Source organism: Enhydra lutris, unplaced genomic scaffold, assembly GCF_002288905.1.
Source record: "Enhydra lutris kenyoni isolate GAN:26980312 unplaced genomic scaffold, ASM228890v2 scaffoldscaffold114, whole genome shotgun sequence".
Taxonomy (NCBI): domain Eukaryota; kingdom Metazoa; phylum Chordata; class Mammalia; order Carnivora; family Mustelidae; genus Enhydra; species Enhydra lutris.
In genome coordinates this window covers 142,945-160,010 of record NW_019154198.1, presented here as the reverse complement: position 1 = coordinate 160,010, position 17,066 = coordinate 142,945, and the positions used below count along the sequence as shown (strand labels likewise).

Sequence of the window (17,066 nt, the reverse complement as noted above, 5' to 3'; positions counted from 1 at the left end):
CCTTAATTGGTTACATTAGAGAAAAGATGAATATCAAGCTTTTTTTACTCTGTCTAAAGGGTTTTTCCAAAAAGAGGGGGCAGATAATAAAAGAAAAATAAAGAACTAGGGGAAAAAACGAAACCATACAGAGGATTATCAAAGCTGGTTCTTTCAGGACAAACTTTGGCAAGATTGATCAAGGCGGAAGAATGTGTAATAATAGCATGAGGAAGCCCGATGGCCACTGCATCATATTCTTACTGTTCATGTGAATAACCGATGTTTTATCACCTTGGCTTCACCAATATTGCGTTTAATTTCCCCCCAGTATACTAGGCAGCACAGAGAGCTTCCCATATAACCACCAGGGCTTCCCACCTAGTTGTCTGCAGATACGGGGAAGGGGCTGGTAGAACAGTTGGCAGGCGAGGAGGGTGACACACCAGAATGCTCTTCAGAAGCAGTGGCCTAGAGGTTCTAGGCCTAGAGAAACTTCTCCATGCCTCTGCAGGCACATAGTAATACTTGCTTGTGTCTAAAATCAATTCTAGGATGGGTCTGTGTACGTTATTTTTGATAACATTATTTCACTGTTGACACCTGACTTTGTGTTACGCTGGCACTAGAGGACACAGGAATGGAAAAGTTAATCTCTAATCCATTTAATAGAGTTTATAGTTTGCTGTGGGGAGAGGAGCATGTTAATTCCAGTATTTAAAAATAAATGTGATGAGTACTTGCAGCACTTAAAAGATGAAGTACAGCAGGGGTGCCTGGCTGGCTCAGTGGGTTGAGCCTCTGCCTTCGGCTCAGGTCATGTGATCTTGGGTCCTGGGATTGAGCCCCACATCAGACTCTCTGCTCGGCGGGGGGGGCCTGCTTCCCCCCGCCCCTATGCCTGCCTCTCTGCCTACTTGTGATCTCTGTCAAATAAATAAAATCTTAAAAAAAAAAAAAAATCAAGTATAGCTCAGGAAACGTACCTGAGGATGTGGTGTTAGCAGAGCCTGAGGCTGGGCTTTGGGACAGGCACTCATCAGAAGGGTGTGCAGTGCTGAGGGAAGGGGTCCTAAGCATACCAGCAAACTCTGCCACTCTGGCCAGTAGAACCTTCGGCAAAGATGGAGATACTCAGAAATAATCAGAAGTAGCAGTCTTGGCCATCATTCCCTATATTCCCTTTTCCATTTTTGCTGAAGAAAAAATTGACCTCCAGTTTCAGTAATGGCTAGCACCTTGAGCATTTCCCATGTGTGGACATTGGGTAGTTAGGCCTTTAGAAATACTAACTTATGGGCATCTGGGTGGCTCAGTGGATTAAGCCGCTGCCTTCGGCTCGGGTCATGATCTCAGGGTCCTGGGATCGGGTCCCGCGTCGGGCTCTCTGCTCAGTGGGGAGCCTGCTTCCCTCTCACTCTCTCTGCCTGCCTCTCTGCCTACTTGTGATCTCTGTCAAATAAATAAATAAAATCTTTAAAAAAAATACTAACTTATTTAATCTGTTTTAAAAGGGTTGAGGGCTTTTTTCCCCTTGTGTAGATAAGGGGACAGACTCTAGGACATTGAATGGTTGCCTGCGGTCACAAAACCAGTTAGTAGTGGAGCTAACTCTCAAACAGGTGTGCCCAGAGGTTATGCTTGTAAGTGCTTTGTGAAGCCAACTTTGTGTGCTATGTGTGTGTCTGTATATTGTGGGCTTATGCATCTCTGTCCCCTTGGCCTGTTCACAAAGAATTGTTGACCCTGTAGGGCAGCCCTGCACTGCCGCCTGATCCTCAACTTCTGGGACATGTGTATATCTCCTTACGATCTACAGGTCCCTGAGTACTGACTGTCACAGGCTGCTGCGTCTTTCCTGTTGACTCATGTTTGGTTCCTCCAGTGAAAATCTTACTTAGAAAAATGCTGCCTCCAAAGTACTTGTCTGCCACCAAACCCAAGAAGTCTTGGGCCCCAGATCTGTATGAGCTAGACAGTGACTTGACTAAGGAGCCGGATGCCACCGTAAGAGAAGGTGCAACTGACCCTGAATTCTTTCATCAGAGGTTTCGAAATTTCCTCTACGTGGAATTTGTTGGGCCTCGGAAGACGCTGTTCAAACTCCGAAACCTCTGCCTTGATTGGCTGCAGCCGGAGACTCGCACCAAGGAGGAGATTATTGAGCTCTTGGTCCTTGAGCAGTACCTGACCATCCTTCCAGAAAAGATAAAGCCTTGGGTGCGGGCAAAAAAGCCAGAGAACTGTGAGAAGCTAGTTACTCTGCTGGAAAATTACAAGGGGATGTATGAGCCAGGAGGTGAGACTTCGTAGAAGCGTGGTGAAGGCCGTCAGGGAGCTGTGAGCTCCTGGGGGTTCGCAGCCTCAGCATTGTTGGTGTTCAAGGCTAGATCGTTCTCTTTGTGGGGGGCCAGCTTGTTATAGGACATACAGTGACATCTCTGGCCCTTCTCTACCCACGGGATACCAGTTGCATTCCCTCCCCAGCTGTGACAACTACGTGATGTTGACAAATGTCCCCTGGGGAGTAGAATGCCCTGGTTAAGAACCACCACCCTAAGTGGTGTGAGAAGGAAAAGCAACACTTCATTGAGGGCCTCCATGAGGAATTGGTGAGCCTCCGTGGGCCTCACAACCCTGGTCCAGTCTCCCTTTCATGAAACAGAGGGTATATTTCCCCCAAAAGTTGTTGCGGCTGCTACTTAGAGGTGAGGTGGGAGGGCAGTTGCAGCCACTTGCCAGCCCAGGAGCAGTAGGAAGCTGAGGGATGAGAGGATCTGATCACTCCTGATCCATCCTGTTGAGGTGGGGGGTTAGTGCGGTAGGGGCAAGAGCAGACTCCAGTTGGGGGAGCGATTTCGAGAACACAAGCCAGAGGTGATAAAGCGTTAAGTCAGTGTCTGGTGTCCTCTCAGACGACAACAGCAGTGACCTCCTCAGCGAAGACAGCATGAGCCGGAAGGGAGCAGAGTCCCCGCCGCCGCGCTCCGCCTCTTCTTTCTGCAGTGAGTAACCCTGTCCGATTATGCTCCGCCCGCATTGAGCATGCTTCCAGACTTCAGCCTAACTTCCCCTCCACCAAGCCTGCCGCATGGTATAAAAGTGCATGGTGGGCATGAAGTCTTCAGGGAAGACAGCAGCGCCTTCCCCAGGGCAGCTGCAGCTACTCAAGATCTGAGCGGAAAGTAAATTAATTGATGACATAATGAGACTTTTTTTTTTTTAATTAAAGCAGATAGCAGTATGTGGCATGAAATATAATTTTCTTTTTTTTTTTTTTTTAAGATTTTATTCAATTATCCGAGAGTGAGTAAGGGGAGGGAGAGGGAGAAACACTCAGATCCTGAGCAGGGAGCCTGACCTGGGGCTCGATCCCAGGATCCTGGGATCATGATCTGAGCCAAAGGCAGTCGCTCAACCAACTGAGCTGCCCAGGCACCCCTACAATTTTCGAGATCGTATTTAAAGCTGTTGGAAATTTGCAGCAGCCTATTTGAAGGTATGACACACCCTCCCCAAGAGGAACAAAGTCCATTACTACTTTGTTTCTAAAAGCTATTTTATCTGTTAAAGGTTCTTCAATGAACTTTCTAAAAGGAGGAGTGCTTTTGGGAATGGCATGTGTTTTGTTTCTTTGGAGTAGTGTAATGTGTCCATTAAGATAGTTAGGGGTAAGCCCAACAGCAGAAAGTCTGAAGTCATTGTCCTGAGTGTGGGTTTGAGTATGTAGGAACTGGGAAACCAACAGAAGTGTTTGAAGGGGAACTAACCTCTAAACCAACCTTTGGAACTTGCTTTGCAGTATGCCCCACTTGAGCCAAGCCTCCAGAAATGGTGTTCCACATCTAGGGTAATAGGAAAAGCTCAGATCATGCTTAGGAGTCTGGAAACCTCATTGTGGGATCCCTTTCATCAAGGGAGGAGCAAGGAGAGTGTTCCTTTCCCAAGTGGTGTGTGTGCACATGAAGGGAGAACACACGTGTCAGAACATTTTTGTTAACTTCTGGAATGTCTGGCTTTCTCAGGTGACCGGGACCGGGAATGGGACCAGGACTGGGATCAGGACCGGGACCGGAATCGGGACTGGGGGCTGGACTGGGACCGGGAGCGGGAACGGAGAGGGAGAAGCAGAGACCTGGAGTCTCGAGACCGCTGGCCATACACCAGGAATCCCAGAAGCAGTAAGTCACCTGCTTGACGTCCTGATGAGTGTGCAGGGTTAGACTGGGCCTTGTCCTTCATGCTGTCTTTTCTCTTCCCAGGACTTCCTCAACGGGATCTTTCCCTTCCTCTGATGGAGAAAACAACTTTTGCGATGGAAAGGGAGCGCAAACGTAGGGACTCCGTGATGGATTATGAGTCAAGATCTCAGGTATGCTTAGGTTTCCTCTCTTTCTGGAAAGGCCATCTTCTTTTCATAGCAGAGATGCCTTTCTTTCCCAAGAGGGTATGTTCATCTGCTCCCTAGCATCCCAGCTGGCTGTAGGGAGGGGGTAATTACTCCCTGCAAGGAGCCCAGGCCTGTCCCCAGAGGTGGCAAGTGGCTGGGGTGACTCCTGCCTATTTTCCCATTTATCCACATAGTCAGAGGAAACACTTTTCCACTCAGCATCTGAGTTGTGCTTTGGTCATGTCTGTTGTTCCTGTTGGGCCAGGGAAGCAGAACTGTTCTAGAGAGCTTTCTGGCTGGCCCACTGTGGGGAGCCAAGGAAGTGGCCAGGTCATACAGCAGACTGGCAAGTGAGAGCAGAGGCTCTGTAGCCAACAAGAGCTGGACTTTGGGTTTGCAGCCCAGCTCTGCCACCTGTTGGGTGTGCAGCCTTGGAACATTTACTTAAGCAAGCTGAACCTCAGTTTCCTCATCTGTAGGATGGATGTGGTGATTGGCTCAGCAGGGCTGCTGGGAGGAATGAGTACGATTCATATGTGTATATGAAGTGCTTACCATGAATGCCTGGCATGGGCAGTAATTTTAAAAGGCAGTATGCTGGGGAAATTGGTGAAGGGAAAAAGGACTTGGGATTTGAGCTGACCTTTAAGGAGACAGGTCACTTACAACATGGCATTGTAAAGGGCAGCCATAGCATTGAAAGGGCTTTGAGAGGAAGCGGGTAGCTGAGTGTGAGGAGCCTGCGTCTCTTCTTAACTATTAAGGACCTCCCCCAGGTCAAGGAGTACAGTAGTGACTGAGATAATTAGGGTCCCTGGAGGCCCTGGAAACTTTGAGACTTATAACAGAGAAGGGCATTCAACAATCCCACAAATAAATTTCCATATAAATACCATATATGTTAATTATACAGGGTGCTGTTAAGGAAAAATTGGGAGTTACAACAAGAAATTGTCATGGGCGTCTTGGTTTGGATTTGAAAGGAGATCTCTTGAAGGCAGTAACATTTGGCCCCTGAAGGACAGGAACACTTGACTAGGTGAAGTGTTGGGTTCAGGAGATCCCAGGCGAAGGCCCTGAGGCAGGAATCACACAAAGGCCAGGTTAGCCAGAACACAGAGGGCAAGAGACCCAAGACATCCTGAAGCCTGGGTAGGCCTGGTTGCTGGTGTCCTGTAGCCAAGAGGAGAGCTCAGGTCTATCCCCAGTGCACTGAGATATATTAGTAATGGTGCCTGCAGTGAGATTTATGAGTTGGGATCAGCTGACGGAGGGCTTTGTGTCCTACCCTGAGAGGTCTGTCATTTGTCCTCTGTCCCAGGCAAGCAAGGATCCACAGGTGTGTATGAGAAGGGAGGATGGGTAGCGTCCGGGTATTGAAAGCAGAGCTCTTGCAGCAGCAGAAGGATGTGGGAGAAGGTAGATGGGGTCAGAGGTTACTCAGTCCCTCCAGCCCTTGTGTCAGGGAAACAATCTAAGTTTGTGACACACTTAGGTTTTCACTAATTTTGCTTTATTTGAAGAAACCAAAGTAACCAAAATTTTAGGAACCTAGATAAGAATACTAAATCATAGACTCTTTCTTAAATTTGATTTCGGAGAAAAAAAAGTGTCATTGATATGCATTTTCCACCCATGAAGCTGGTCTGCAACGAAGATCAGTGGTTCCCGAGCACTGCTATGCCAGATGGTCACTAAGTTTTCACTGATATGTGGGGGAATGAGAAATGCAAGTGTCCTTATTTTGGGAGTGTTAGAATGCTCTTATGAAACGAAGATGATTGGTAATTGACTTTTGTCTTATTTTGCTTTGTAAATGCCCTTCCTCGAGGGGGCGCCTGGATGGCACAGTTGGTTAAGAGTCCCAGCTCTTGATTTCAGCTCAGGTCTTGTCTCAGGGTCTTAAGTTCAGTCCCCAAGTCAGCCTCCATGCTGGGTGTGGAGCCTACTTTTAAAAAAACAAAAATGCCCTTCCTTGACTCTGAGAAGAGCTGGCTCCATGTCTGTGTCTTCTTAATGTCTAGAACCCACTGATCGCTGCTACCTCAGTGGGGTAGAAGTGGCAGCCGCAGCAGATGTAAATTACATTGTGAGGGTATACGCAATAGAAAATCCTCACCCTCTCTTAGCAGCGTGTGTAAATCTGAATCACTTGGCGTGTGGGTCCTGCTATGAAAGTGAAGTGGTGCCACGCTGCCCTCTGGGCGGTGCCCGTTTGAGTGGAGCTTGATTGCTGCTTGTGCAAATTTAGATGCCATTTTTTGGCATCTAATGCCAGCGACTGCTTTAGAGAAGCCCTGTTGCATAGATTTAACTTCACTTTAAATCAGAGCACCATTTTTCTTTCATAGGAACAATGTAGTTAAAAATTTAACATGCATTTATTTTACTCAATCAAATGAAGAGAAGAGTATGAAAAACAGCCATTGCTTTTTGCCATTGTCCTTGGGGGTGTCTGTCGACACCAGGGGTGGTGACCCTTCTGACTTCCCTGTGCTCTCCAAGTTCTTAACTGCATCTTTTTCTCTGCTAATCCCCCAAGTTAAGAGCCCTGGTTCCCTTTCTCTCACCAGAAATGCATCTATGTTCCCACCCACACTTTCCTTTGTAGTATAATAAACCGGTGCTGGGACTTAGGACGCACTGTCACAGACATGAGCATAGCGTGGCTTTTGCTCTTGAACTTGCTGTTGGGCAGGAGATTGGCACCCAGCAAAAACAATGCAAGTCAGCTTTCTGGGGTGGCAGTTGTACCCAGTTTGCAGTGGCTTCTGAGCTATGTCGCTTGTTCCTTATTCTAGGAATTCTCAGCCTGGACCTAGGAAGGATTTCAGTTTTGAACTCTGCTTAGTTTTGGTTGTGGTTTTTGGTTTGTATCACTGGATGTTGGCAGGTGCATAAATGAGGCTTTCCTCTTAACTCCTAGTGTGTGCGCTTATTATCTTTCTCTGTAGGAGATACACCTAATTGTGAATGCACTTTTTTTTTTTTTGCTACGTTTCACATGGCTATAATGCCACTTCCCAGAGAGAAACTGTAATAAATTTAATATCAAAATATCTTTATATAGTAATTTGGTGGTTTACATTTTCTTTATATAGTTTTTCTTGATGTTTAAACAACACATCACATTGTAGAAAATCATCACCCACAATATTGCACAGCAGGTTGGGCCTAACTCTCCATTTTACAGACGAAGAACCTGAGGCTCAGAAAGATATCTTTTCCCAAGGTTGCATGGCTCATCAATGGTACAGTTCTCCTTTGACCCTCGAGTTTTCTCTGGCTCTAAAACCTGCAGGCTTTCCATGGTGCTGTGTCCATCCTTAAGTCTGTCTCTAGGCCGTGGTGCCGTACTCCCTGGGACCACACTTCCGTGAGACCAGTGACATTCTGGTGCAGCAGTAAGGAAAGATCCTGTGAGATCCCACATAGAAGATTCTTCTGAGTAATGCAGGGAATTTAAAAATTACTATTAGAGACATAGCTGTTACAGTGGAAGAGGCAGCTATAAAATGAAGGCATTCAGTACTTAAAGTTACATCTGGGTTATTTGGAACTTGTCCACACCTAGAAGAGCCCACCAAGTATCCATGTTGTACAGTGAAGGTGAGCACAGGACACAGTAAGACCTTGGAGGGAGTCTTAAGTCACAGTTGCTGACCAGTTGTCTGCTGAAACATTTTTTCCTTCTGTCCTTGCACATGCCACACATAATTGATGTTTGGCCTGTTGAAGCTCTCCCACCAGTCCCTTTTCTCTGTGTTCGGAGTCTTAACCACTTAAGGTTCCACCCAAGTCCTACAAAACCCTGAGCTGTCCTTCTACCAAAGCTATTTAATACTGATAATCTGTACCCCACTTTATTGTTTATTGTTCTCTAATTGTTTCATGAGTCTTTTCTCTCCAACCAAATTATAAGCTGCATGAGGGCAAGGAATATGTGTCATACGTCTTTTGGATCTTCCTCAGAGTATAGCGCCAAGGTAGGTACAAAGTAGGTCCGTAGTAAAACTTGCTGGGATCACTCAGAACCCCAAACACTGTGAGCACTTTCTACATATCTTTGTATGTGTAGCACCCATGTTGCCAGAATTCTTCTCTCTTGGATGCCTGTGGAAAGACTCCATTGAGAGGTCTGTGTTTGGTATTTCAGGATGCAGTGTCATACCAGGACGTTGTGAACCTGACTGAGGACAGGAAGCCTCAGAACCCAATTCAGGACAACATGGAGAACTATAGGAAGCTGCTCTCCCTGGGTAAGCAGGTGCTTCTGTCAGTTACTCCAGACCTAGTCATTGAAGCTTTTTGTCACCTTATTCTTAAAGCTGCAGGATATTAGAATTGATGTTAATATATTTGGACTTTAAGGGCAATAAGAAGGCTTTGAATATTTCAAGGGGAGAAGTAAATGATGAGATTTATGTTTTTGAGAAATCATTCTGGCTTTGGGTGAAGAGTGTATTGTACAAGGTAGAAGAGAATGGGGAGATGTCTCTTGCCACAAGAGTTGGCACTTTTTTCTAGAGAGGTGGCAGTGAAGATTTTTAAATACAAAAGTAAAATGGGATCCTGAGTTCCCATTTGGACTGTCCATGAAGTCCTCTAGCTCCAGTCATAGCGGGCGCTTGGCTATGCAGGTCTGATGCCGGGGAGAGAGCTGTGCAAGGCAGTGGAGTTCAGAGAACAGCTGGAGAAAAGAGTCAAGGAAGAAGAGAACCATGGAGGCCGGTGAAAAAGAGGGTGTTGGGATTTAAAAGGTTATAAAAGGGTGAATACCTAAAAAGGATGCATTGGATTTAAGGACATGGGTGGTTTCTCTACAGATTTCTAGGTGGAGTTGGGAGAATTAATTAAAATGCAGGCTAGAATGGACTGAGAGGTGGACAGTGAGGATGTGGGACTGCACATAGGACTGTTCAGAGACAGGGACTATTCAAGGAGTTGGGTATGAGCTACCTCCCTTAGTGGTTTGTTGGAAGGTAGGCACTATCTTGTGTTGAGTCTTGTACCCAACCTGATTGCAGCTATATAAGCCATAACTCATATTATTCTTGTGAACAGGGGTTCAACTTGCCGAAGACGATGGTCACTCCCATATGACACAAGGCCATTCATCAAGGTCAAAGAGAAGTGCCTACCCGAGCACCAGTCGAGGTAAGCACTAGGCAGATCCCAGCTAGTGGCCACTTTAGGTAGTGAAATGGGAGCTGTACCTACACACTGGTAAATCTCTTACATTTTGTATTCACACCATCATCTCAGAAGTCCCACTGTTACTTTGCACACGTACAGGGACTAGGGAGTATTTACATCTGGGGTTTCTTTTCAGGTCTGAAAACCATGCCTGAAACCAAAAAGTCAACCCATCGGCGGGGAATTTGTGAAGATGAATCTTCCCACGGGGTGATAATGGAAAAATTCATCAAGGATGTTTCACGAAACTCCAAATCGGGAAGGGCCAGGGACTCTAATGATCGGTCACAGAGGTTCCCCAGAAGGCCAGACAATGATTGGAAAGAAGCTTCATTCAACAAGAGGGAGTCGGTGATTCAGGAGAGGGGCTATGAAGGGAATGCTTTTGGGGGAAGCTATAATTGTAACTCAAGTCTTGTTTCCAAAAAGAGAGTTCTTGAAAGAAAAAGGCGCTATCAGTTTGACACAGATGGGAAGGGCTCCGTTCATGAGCAGAAAGGCTATGCAAGGAAGAGACCTTTTGAATGTAGTGAAATGAGAAAAGCCATGAGCATGAGCAGTCTTAGCGCCCCCTCCTTCACTGAGTCGCACCCACTTGATTTTGGGGCAATGTCCTATGTGTGTGATGAGTGTGGGAGGTCTTTCAGTGTGATTTCAGAATTTGTCGAACATCAGATCATGCATACTAGAGAGAATCTCTATGAGTATGGCGAATCGTTTATTCACAGTGTGGCTGTCAGTGAGGTTCAGAAAAGCCAGGCTGGGGGGAAACGCTTCGAATGTAAGGAGTGCGGGGAAACCTTCAATAAGAGTGCCGCCCTTGCCGAACATCGGAAAATTCATGCTAGAGAGCATCTTGCAGAATGTAATGATGACGAGTACGAGGAGCCCTTCATGCCTAGCCCAACCTTCAGTGAGCTTCAGAAAATATATGGAAAGGATAAATTTTATGAATGTAAGGTGTGTAAGGAAACCTTCCTTCATAGTTCTGCCCTGATTGAACACCAGAAAACCCATGGTAAAGATGACAAAGATAATGAGCGTGGGGAAGCCTTTAAACCTAGCCCACCCCTTAATGAGGTTCCGAAAATGTATGGTAAAGAGAAAATGTATGAATGTAAGGTGTGCGGGGAGACTTTCCATCATAGCTCATCCCTGAAAGAACATCAGAAGATCCATACTAGAGGAAACTTATTTGAAAATAAGGGTAAAGTGTGTGAGGAAACCTTTATTCCTGGTCAGTCCCTTAAAAGGCGTCAGAAATCTTACTCCAAAGAGAAGCTCTATGACTTTAAAGATGGTGGGGATGCCTTTAGGCAAAGCTCAGACCTCGGTGAGCATCAGAAAATTCATTCTCGAAAGAACCTCTATGAAGGCAGAGGGTACGAGAAGTCTGTCATTCATAGCGTGCCCTTCACTGAATCTCAGAAGAGTCATACTATAACAAGACCACCTGAAAGCGAGGAGGATGAGAAGGCGTTCACCATCAGCTCTAACCCTGATGATGGCCAGAAGATTCCTACTAAAGAAAATGCCTGTGAGAGAAAACCGTATGAGAGGTCTGTTATTCATAGCGTAGCCTTTGCTAAAGCTCAGAAAAGTCACAGTGCAGTGGGGCCCAGTAAACCACAAGTGATTGCAGAGTCTACCCAGAGCTCAGGTGTTACTGAACATCAGAAAGTCCATGCTGGAGAGAATTCCGAAGGAAAGAAATATGAAATGTCTGTTATCCATAGCTTAGCTTCTTTCAGGCCTCCCAGAAATTGCAACGGAAATGAAGTTGTTGAATGTGATCAGAAGGGAGAATCCTCCACTCACATTTCTGACCCTCGTGATAAGCAACAGAAAACTCCTTCCAGAGAGAACCCTTATGAAGGGGCTAAGAGTAACAACTATAAGGACTCTGTTATACAAAGTGTGTCCCGTATCGAACCTCCGAGAAGTCTGACTAGTCAGGGGTCCAGTGAATCGTCTGTTCCCAGCTCCAATGTCCGCGAACATCAGAAGGCTCGTGCTAAAAAAAAAAACATTGAGCGTAGGAACCACGAGACCTCTGTAATTCACTCCCTACGTTTTGGTGAACCTCATACATTTCGCCCTAGAGAGAGAGTCTATGAATGTCCAGTGTGTGGAGAATCCTTTGTTCGTAGTTCCGACCTCACCGAGCATCAAAAGATTCATGATAGAAAGAAGCCCTCTGGAAGTAAAAACTATGAACAATCTGTAATTCGCAGCTTAGCCTCTACTGACCCTCAAACAAGTTATGCTGAACAAGCACAGACAAGTTATGCCGAACACCCGGGGCAGATGAGATACTCTGAACAACCAGCACAGACAAGTAACGCTAAACCCCCAGCACCAGCGAGTTCCACTAAACCCCCAGCGCCGGTGAGTTACCCTAAACAAATAGGGCCAACAAATTACATTGCACACCCAGTGCAGATAAGTTACCCTGAAAACCCCATGCAGATGAGTTACATTAAGCAAACAGCACCACTGGGTTTCACTAAAGAACCAGCACCGCTGAGTTTCATTAAAGACCCAGCAGCGCTGAGTTTCCTTAAAGAACCAGCACCACTGAGTTTCATTAAACAGCCAGCATCACTGAGTTACACTGAAGAGCAAGCACAGACGAGTTACGCTGAACAGCAGGTGCGCAACAAATGTAAGGAGTGTGGGGACTGCTTCGCCACCATTGAAGAGCTTGGGGCACATCAGAAGATCTATGCCCGAGAAGAATTCCATGGCTGGAAGCTCTTTGGAAACTCTGTTATTCAGGGCATAGGCCTTGATGGGCCTCGGCAGGTAGAGCCTCGGCAGGATGACCCAGATGAGCAGGATGAGCAGGATGAGACTGAAGATGCAATATATGGATGTAAGGACTGTGGGCTGGGTTTTGCAGACCGCGCAGACCTGAAGGATCATCAGAAGGTTCATGGCAGAGAGTATCTCATTGATAGTCGTGAGTACACACATTCTGTAATCCATACCCATTCTGTCAGTGAATATCAGAAAGATTATATTGGGGAGCAGCTCTATGAATGCCCTGCCTGTGGGGAATCTTTTGTTCACAGCTCATTCCTTTTTGAGCATCAGAAAATCCATGAGCAAGATCAATTCTTTGGCCATAGAAGGTATGAGGAGCCTTTTATGCAACCCTTGGTCATTAACCCACGGAGGCCTCGTGCCCCACAGAAGAATCCTCCTGCAGGAACATCCCTTCAGTGCCACGTGTGTGGACAAGACTTCATTCATGGCTCTGTCCTTAGTGAACATATGAGAATTCACACTGGTGAGGATTTACCGGAGCAGGACCAGAGAAGTGAAGATGCAGTCAGTCCAGGCTTGGCCCTTACTGAGTTTCAGAGAAGTCAGACCGAAGAGAAACACTATGAATGTAAAACATGCGGAGAATCCTTCCTCAATCAGTCAGACCTTAGGGAGCACATGAGAGTTCATGAGAAAGATGAGCCCTATGATTATGGGGCCACCTTTGTTCACACCTCATTTCTCACTGAGCCTCCTAAAAGAGATTCACCATTCTATGAATGCAAGGACTGTGGGAAGTCCTTCATTCACAACACAGTTCTCACAAAACATCAGAAGCTTCATCTTGAAGAGGAAGAAGAAGAAGGAGCCCAGGAGGTGGAAGCCAATGTCCTTGTTCCAAGAGAAGTTCTGCGGATCCAGGGATCAAATGTAGAAGCTGCTGAGCCAGAGGTGGAGGCTGCTGAACCAGAGGTGGAGGCTGCTGAGCCTAACGTAGAGGCCGCTGAGCCCAATGGAGAGGCCGAAGGGCCAGATGGGGAGGCTGCAGAGCCGAATGGGGAGGCCGAACAGCCCAATGGAGAGGCTGAACAGCCCAATGGAGATGCTGATGAGCCAGATGGTGCAGGGATTGAAGACCCAGAAGAAAGAGCTGAGGAGCCGGAGGGAAAGGCTGAAGAGCCAGAGGGAGATGCTGACGAGCCAGATGGGGCAGGGATTGAAGATCCAGAAGAAGAAGGTGAGGATCAGGAGATTCAGGTTGAAGAACCATACTATGACTGTAGGGAGTGTGGAGAAACCTTCACCTCCAACTCAGCCTATGGTGAGCACCTGAAAACCCATGCCAGGGTGATAATATTTGAGCCTGGAAGTGTCTATGGGGAAAGCTCACGCTACACTGAACATGCCAGCACCAGCACTAGTGACGACGATAGGGCTGATGACAAGTACTTCAAATGTGATGTCTGTGGGCAGCTTTTCAGTGATCGCCTGTCCCTTGCTAGACACCAGAATACTCATACTGGCTGAGAACACAAGTATAAAGGTTAGAAAACCTTCAATTAGAACTTGACCCCCGCTAAACCAGAGACTTGAAACCAATCTATAATAGCGTCAGAAGGAAACACCCCGGCATGTACACACCTGACTTGTAGTATTAGACAACTCAGACTAAAGAGACCGAAGTGGAAACTCTTTTAGTTTTAGCTCTCCCCCATCACACATCGCTGAATGCATGTGGGAAAGCTATAGCACATACCTTTCATCTGAGTAATCTATTGGAGGGAAAATCCTAAAAGTTTTTGAGATTACAGAAATTGCCCCAGTTAAATGTATATGACACTTCCGTAACCTATATATAATATTCTCTGCAATGTATATAAAATAGCATATGGTAGCAAAAGCAGTAATCACATATATTTGGATTTAATACGATATACAGTTTACTGTGCAGAGGTACCTTACCTGGTACTCTGATTTTTTTTTTTTTTTTTTTTTTTGGAGGAGGAAGAGAGCAACAAATTAGAATATATTTCTAAGTATCTTAGATTCTGAGAAAGACTTAATTGTGCATTATTTGAACCCCATCAGTATCGTTTTGAATAATTGTGTATTGTTACTTACCCTTAAGTATTCCTGTAAAAGTGTAAGCATGGAAGGTAAAATGTCTTTTATTCTTTGCTGTTTGAAAAGAGAAGTACTTGGAACTTCCTTTTCAGCCTTTTTGTCTACACCAACACTTTGGAACCTAATGCTGTGTAAGCCTTTACAATATGTGGATTGGCTTTCTGTGACCCAAAGTGGTTGGTTGCCACATTGTACCTTGCAGTGATTCTCATGCAAATATATTACAAGTTTTTGTTTTTGTTTTTTAACCAACTTGTGTGTTTGATAGTGAATTTTTAAAAGCTGAAGCTTTTCCCTATAAATCTTATGCTTTTGCCTTTAAAGAGTGGGTTGCAACCATCACTAGATCACAGTAGTGCCTACTGATGATTGAAAACCAGAGGGAGAGGCTTTCATGTTGTAAATAAGGACGCAGGCTTACAATTTCCATCACTTCCTTTGTGCGCTTCCTGCCTTAAGTGACAAGTAGCAGCGTGGCTTCATTAGTATTATATGGCCACAAGTCAGTTTGCACCCTGGATGCCCAGGAGCTAGTATCCTTAGACCTTTCTGTCGCTTAATTCTCGTCTTCATCTGTCCGACCCTCCACCCATGTCTAACTTGCATTTTAAAAATTAAAAAAAATTAAAAAAAAATTTTTAAAAAGCTTTCTTTACAGTCAACTTAAGCTTAACATGGACTCAGGTTCCCCAGCAGCCTTAATTTCTTTCCTTACCATTTGTTGCTCCCTCTTTCAGCCCTTCTAAGTATTTCTGAGCTATCCATTTAGTGTCACGTTTGTCTGATCACCTCAGTTTTCCACTTAATCACAAATTGACCTTCTAGCTTGAGGTTTCCTGTGTCCTGTTCTGTGGACCACCTGTGCTCTTTTGCTTCCCCTCCCTTGCATACTGACTATTAAATTTTTTGGCTTTGAGTTGGCTGGGAAAAAAAATTAAAAAAAAAAAAAAACTTAAGTGGATCTATAGATTAAGTGAACAAAAGATAACAGCGGATAATTTGAGCAAGCAAAATTAATACACCTGCTGGGGGAATTTGTCTAAGTCTCACTCTCCTGGATCTGCAGGGTTGGGGCTCAGAGCGTGTATGTCAGAGCTGCAGGGAATGCCAAAGTCGAGGGAGGTTGTATTGTTGAAAGCATGAAGCAGAAATGAGGAAGCCAAAGAAGGGAGTCCTAATACATCACCAGATCTAGGAGGGTAAGGAAGCAGACCGAAGGAAACATGGAAAGCAAGGCTTAGAAGGCCAGGTTTGTGGGAATTAATTGAGCAGGATGTCCTGGGCAGTTAAGAAGAGGCCTTTTCAATGTAGGTGAGGGCCAGCTGCATGGAAAGACCTGAGGTTGGAATGGACATCCAAGGAGCATTGAGGCCCCACAAAACAGGAGGACCCTTTAGGTGGGAACCAGCATTGATGTTATTGGGGTGAATTTGGATTTATCACTGTTGGCAGTATTAAACAACTTGCCAGACTTCAGGGTGCCCATTCCAACCTTATGTTAGTAAAAAATTAGGAACAACATAAATGCCAAACAGTAGGAAAATGATTACAAGAAGGTATCCATGGACTGTCATGCAGTTGTTTAAAAATGATAATCATGAAGAGTTATGTAGCAATGTGGAAGTATATTTACGGAATATTGAGTGGAAAAAGCAGGACACAGAACTATATTTATACTACAGTTATAACTGATTAAAAATGTATGCTTATAGTCAAAAGCTATTGTGTTGTTGTTGTTGTAGGCTTATAGTTGAGCATTATTTTCTTAAATTCTTTGAATGTTCTTTACTGTAGTGTTACTAAAACGTTTATAATCACGAACATAATTTGTGAACATAATTTGAACTCATTATCAGACACTTGGAAAATACAGAAAAGTGGAGGAAAAAAATCCATATTCCAACCATCCAAAGACAGATATACTCTTCAACATCTTGTTTATTCTTGTTTCTGTGCACAGGTTTATGATTATAACTGTGTCAAATGTATATTCAAAATAGCTGTTATGTTACCTTTGTGGAATTGGTTAAATACTTTCATCTTAATGTCTTCAAATGTTCCTTATAATAGTGTTCTGATAACAAAGTTTATTATGTTTGTTTATATTTCAAGCATAATACATACCCAGAGAAAATATTGGAAAATACACTAAATTAGAAAAGAGAAAAAAGTCACCCATATTCCCAACACACAACAACTACTTTTAACATCTTGATCTATTTTCTCCATCTTGTTTTAGTGCACATGCTTGTGATTATAACAGTGTTAAATATGTACGCATAAAGTCTAAAATGAAAAAAATATATGGAAAATAATTAAAATAGTGTTGTCATTGTGGGATTATGGTTAAATATATTGTCTCAAATTCCTTGAATGACCTTTGGTGTTTTGGTATTAAATCTTATGTATGTATTTCTCCATTACAAATATAATGCATACTCATAGCAACCTTTGGAAAATTCAGTAAACTAGAAGAAAAGAAATTCACCCATATTCCCAACACCCAGCAACAATTGCTGTTAACATCTTGATCTGTGCACCAGTCTATAATTAGGGTGTTAATGATAAGTATGCATAGAGTCAAAGATGGGAAGAAATATGGAAGACA

At 44.7% G+C, this 17,066-nt stretch overlaps 2 protein-coding genes across 4 annotated transcripts in view; one reads left to right on the top strand and one right to left on the bottom strand.

Annotated features, from left to right (window-relative positions):
* The window catches only part of LOC111139744 (zinc finger protein 543-like), a 352,717-nt gene that overhangs the window by 253,753 nt on the left and 81,898 nt on the right, over positions 1–17,066 (bottom strand). The window lies entirely within an intron of this gene.
* Positions 1,878–15,387, top strand: LOC111139711 (paternally expressed 3). 3 transcript variants are annotated; one of them, XM_022492062.1, is made up of 8 exons: positions 1,878–2,278; positions 2,895–2,984; positions 4,005–4,160; positions 4,242–4,351; positions 8,526–8,628; positions 9,434–9,526; positions 9,702–11,825; positions 12,186–13,861. In XM_022492062.1, exons 1-8 carry the CDS (start codon positions 1,885–1,887, stop codon positions 13,859–13,861), a joined length of 4,746 nt encoding a protein of 1,581 aa, XP_022347770.1. In that variant the 5' UTR covers positions 1,878–1,884. The 3 variants fall into 3 exon arrangements, with proteins under 3 accessions (XP_022347770.1, XP_022347771.1, XP_022347769.1); XM_022492063.1 differs by having other exon boundaries at positions 1,885–2,278; positions 2,895–2,983; positions 4,079–4,160; XM_022492061.1 differs by having other exon boundaries at positions 1,885–2,278; positions 9,702–15,387.

Excerpts from the sequence above, each read along its gene's own strand:
- LOC111139711 (XM_022492061.1), top strand. The coding sequence starts at position 1,885 with ATGCTGCCTCCAAAGTACTTGTCTGCCACCAAACCCAAGAAGTCTTGG. Across the intron at positions 2,985-4,004 it reads CTCCGCCTCTTCTTTCTGCA|GTGACCGGGACCGGGAATGG; the intron begins GTGAGTAACCCT and ends TGGCTTTCTCAG. Across the intron at positions 8,629-9,433 it reads TAGGAAGCTGCTCTCCCTGG|GGGTTCAACTTGCCGAAGAC; the intron begins GTAAGCAGGTGC and ends TCTTGTGAACAG.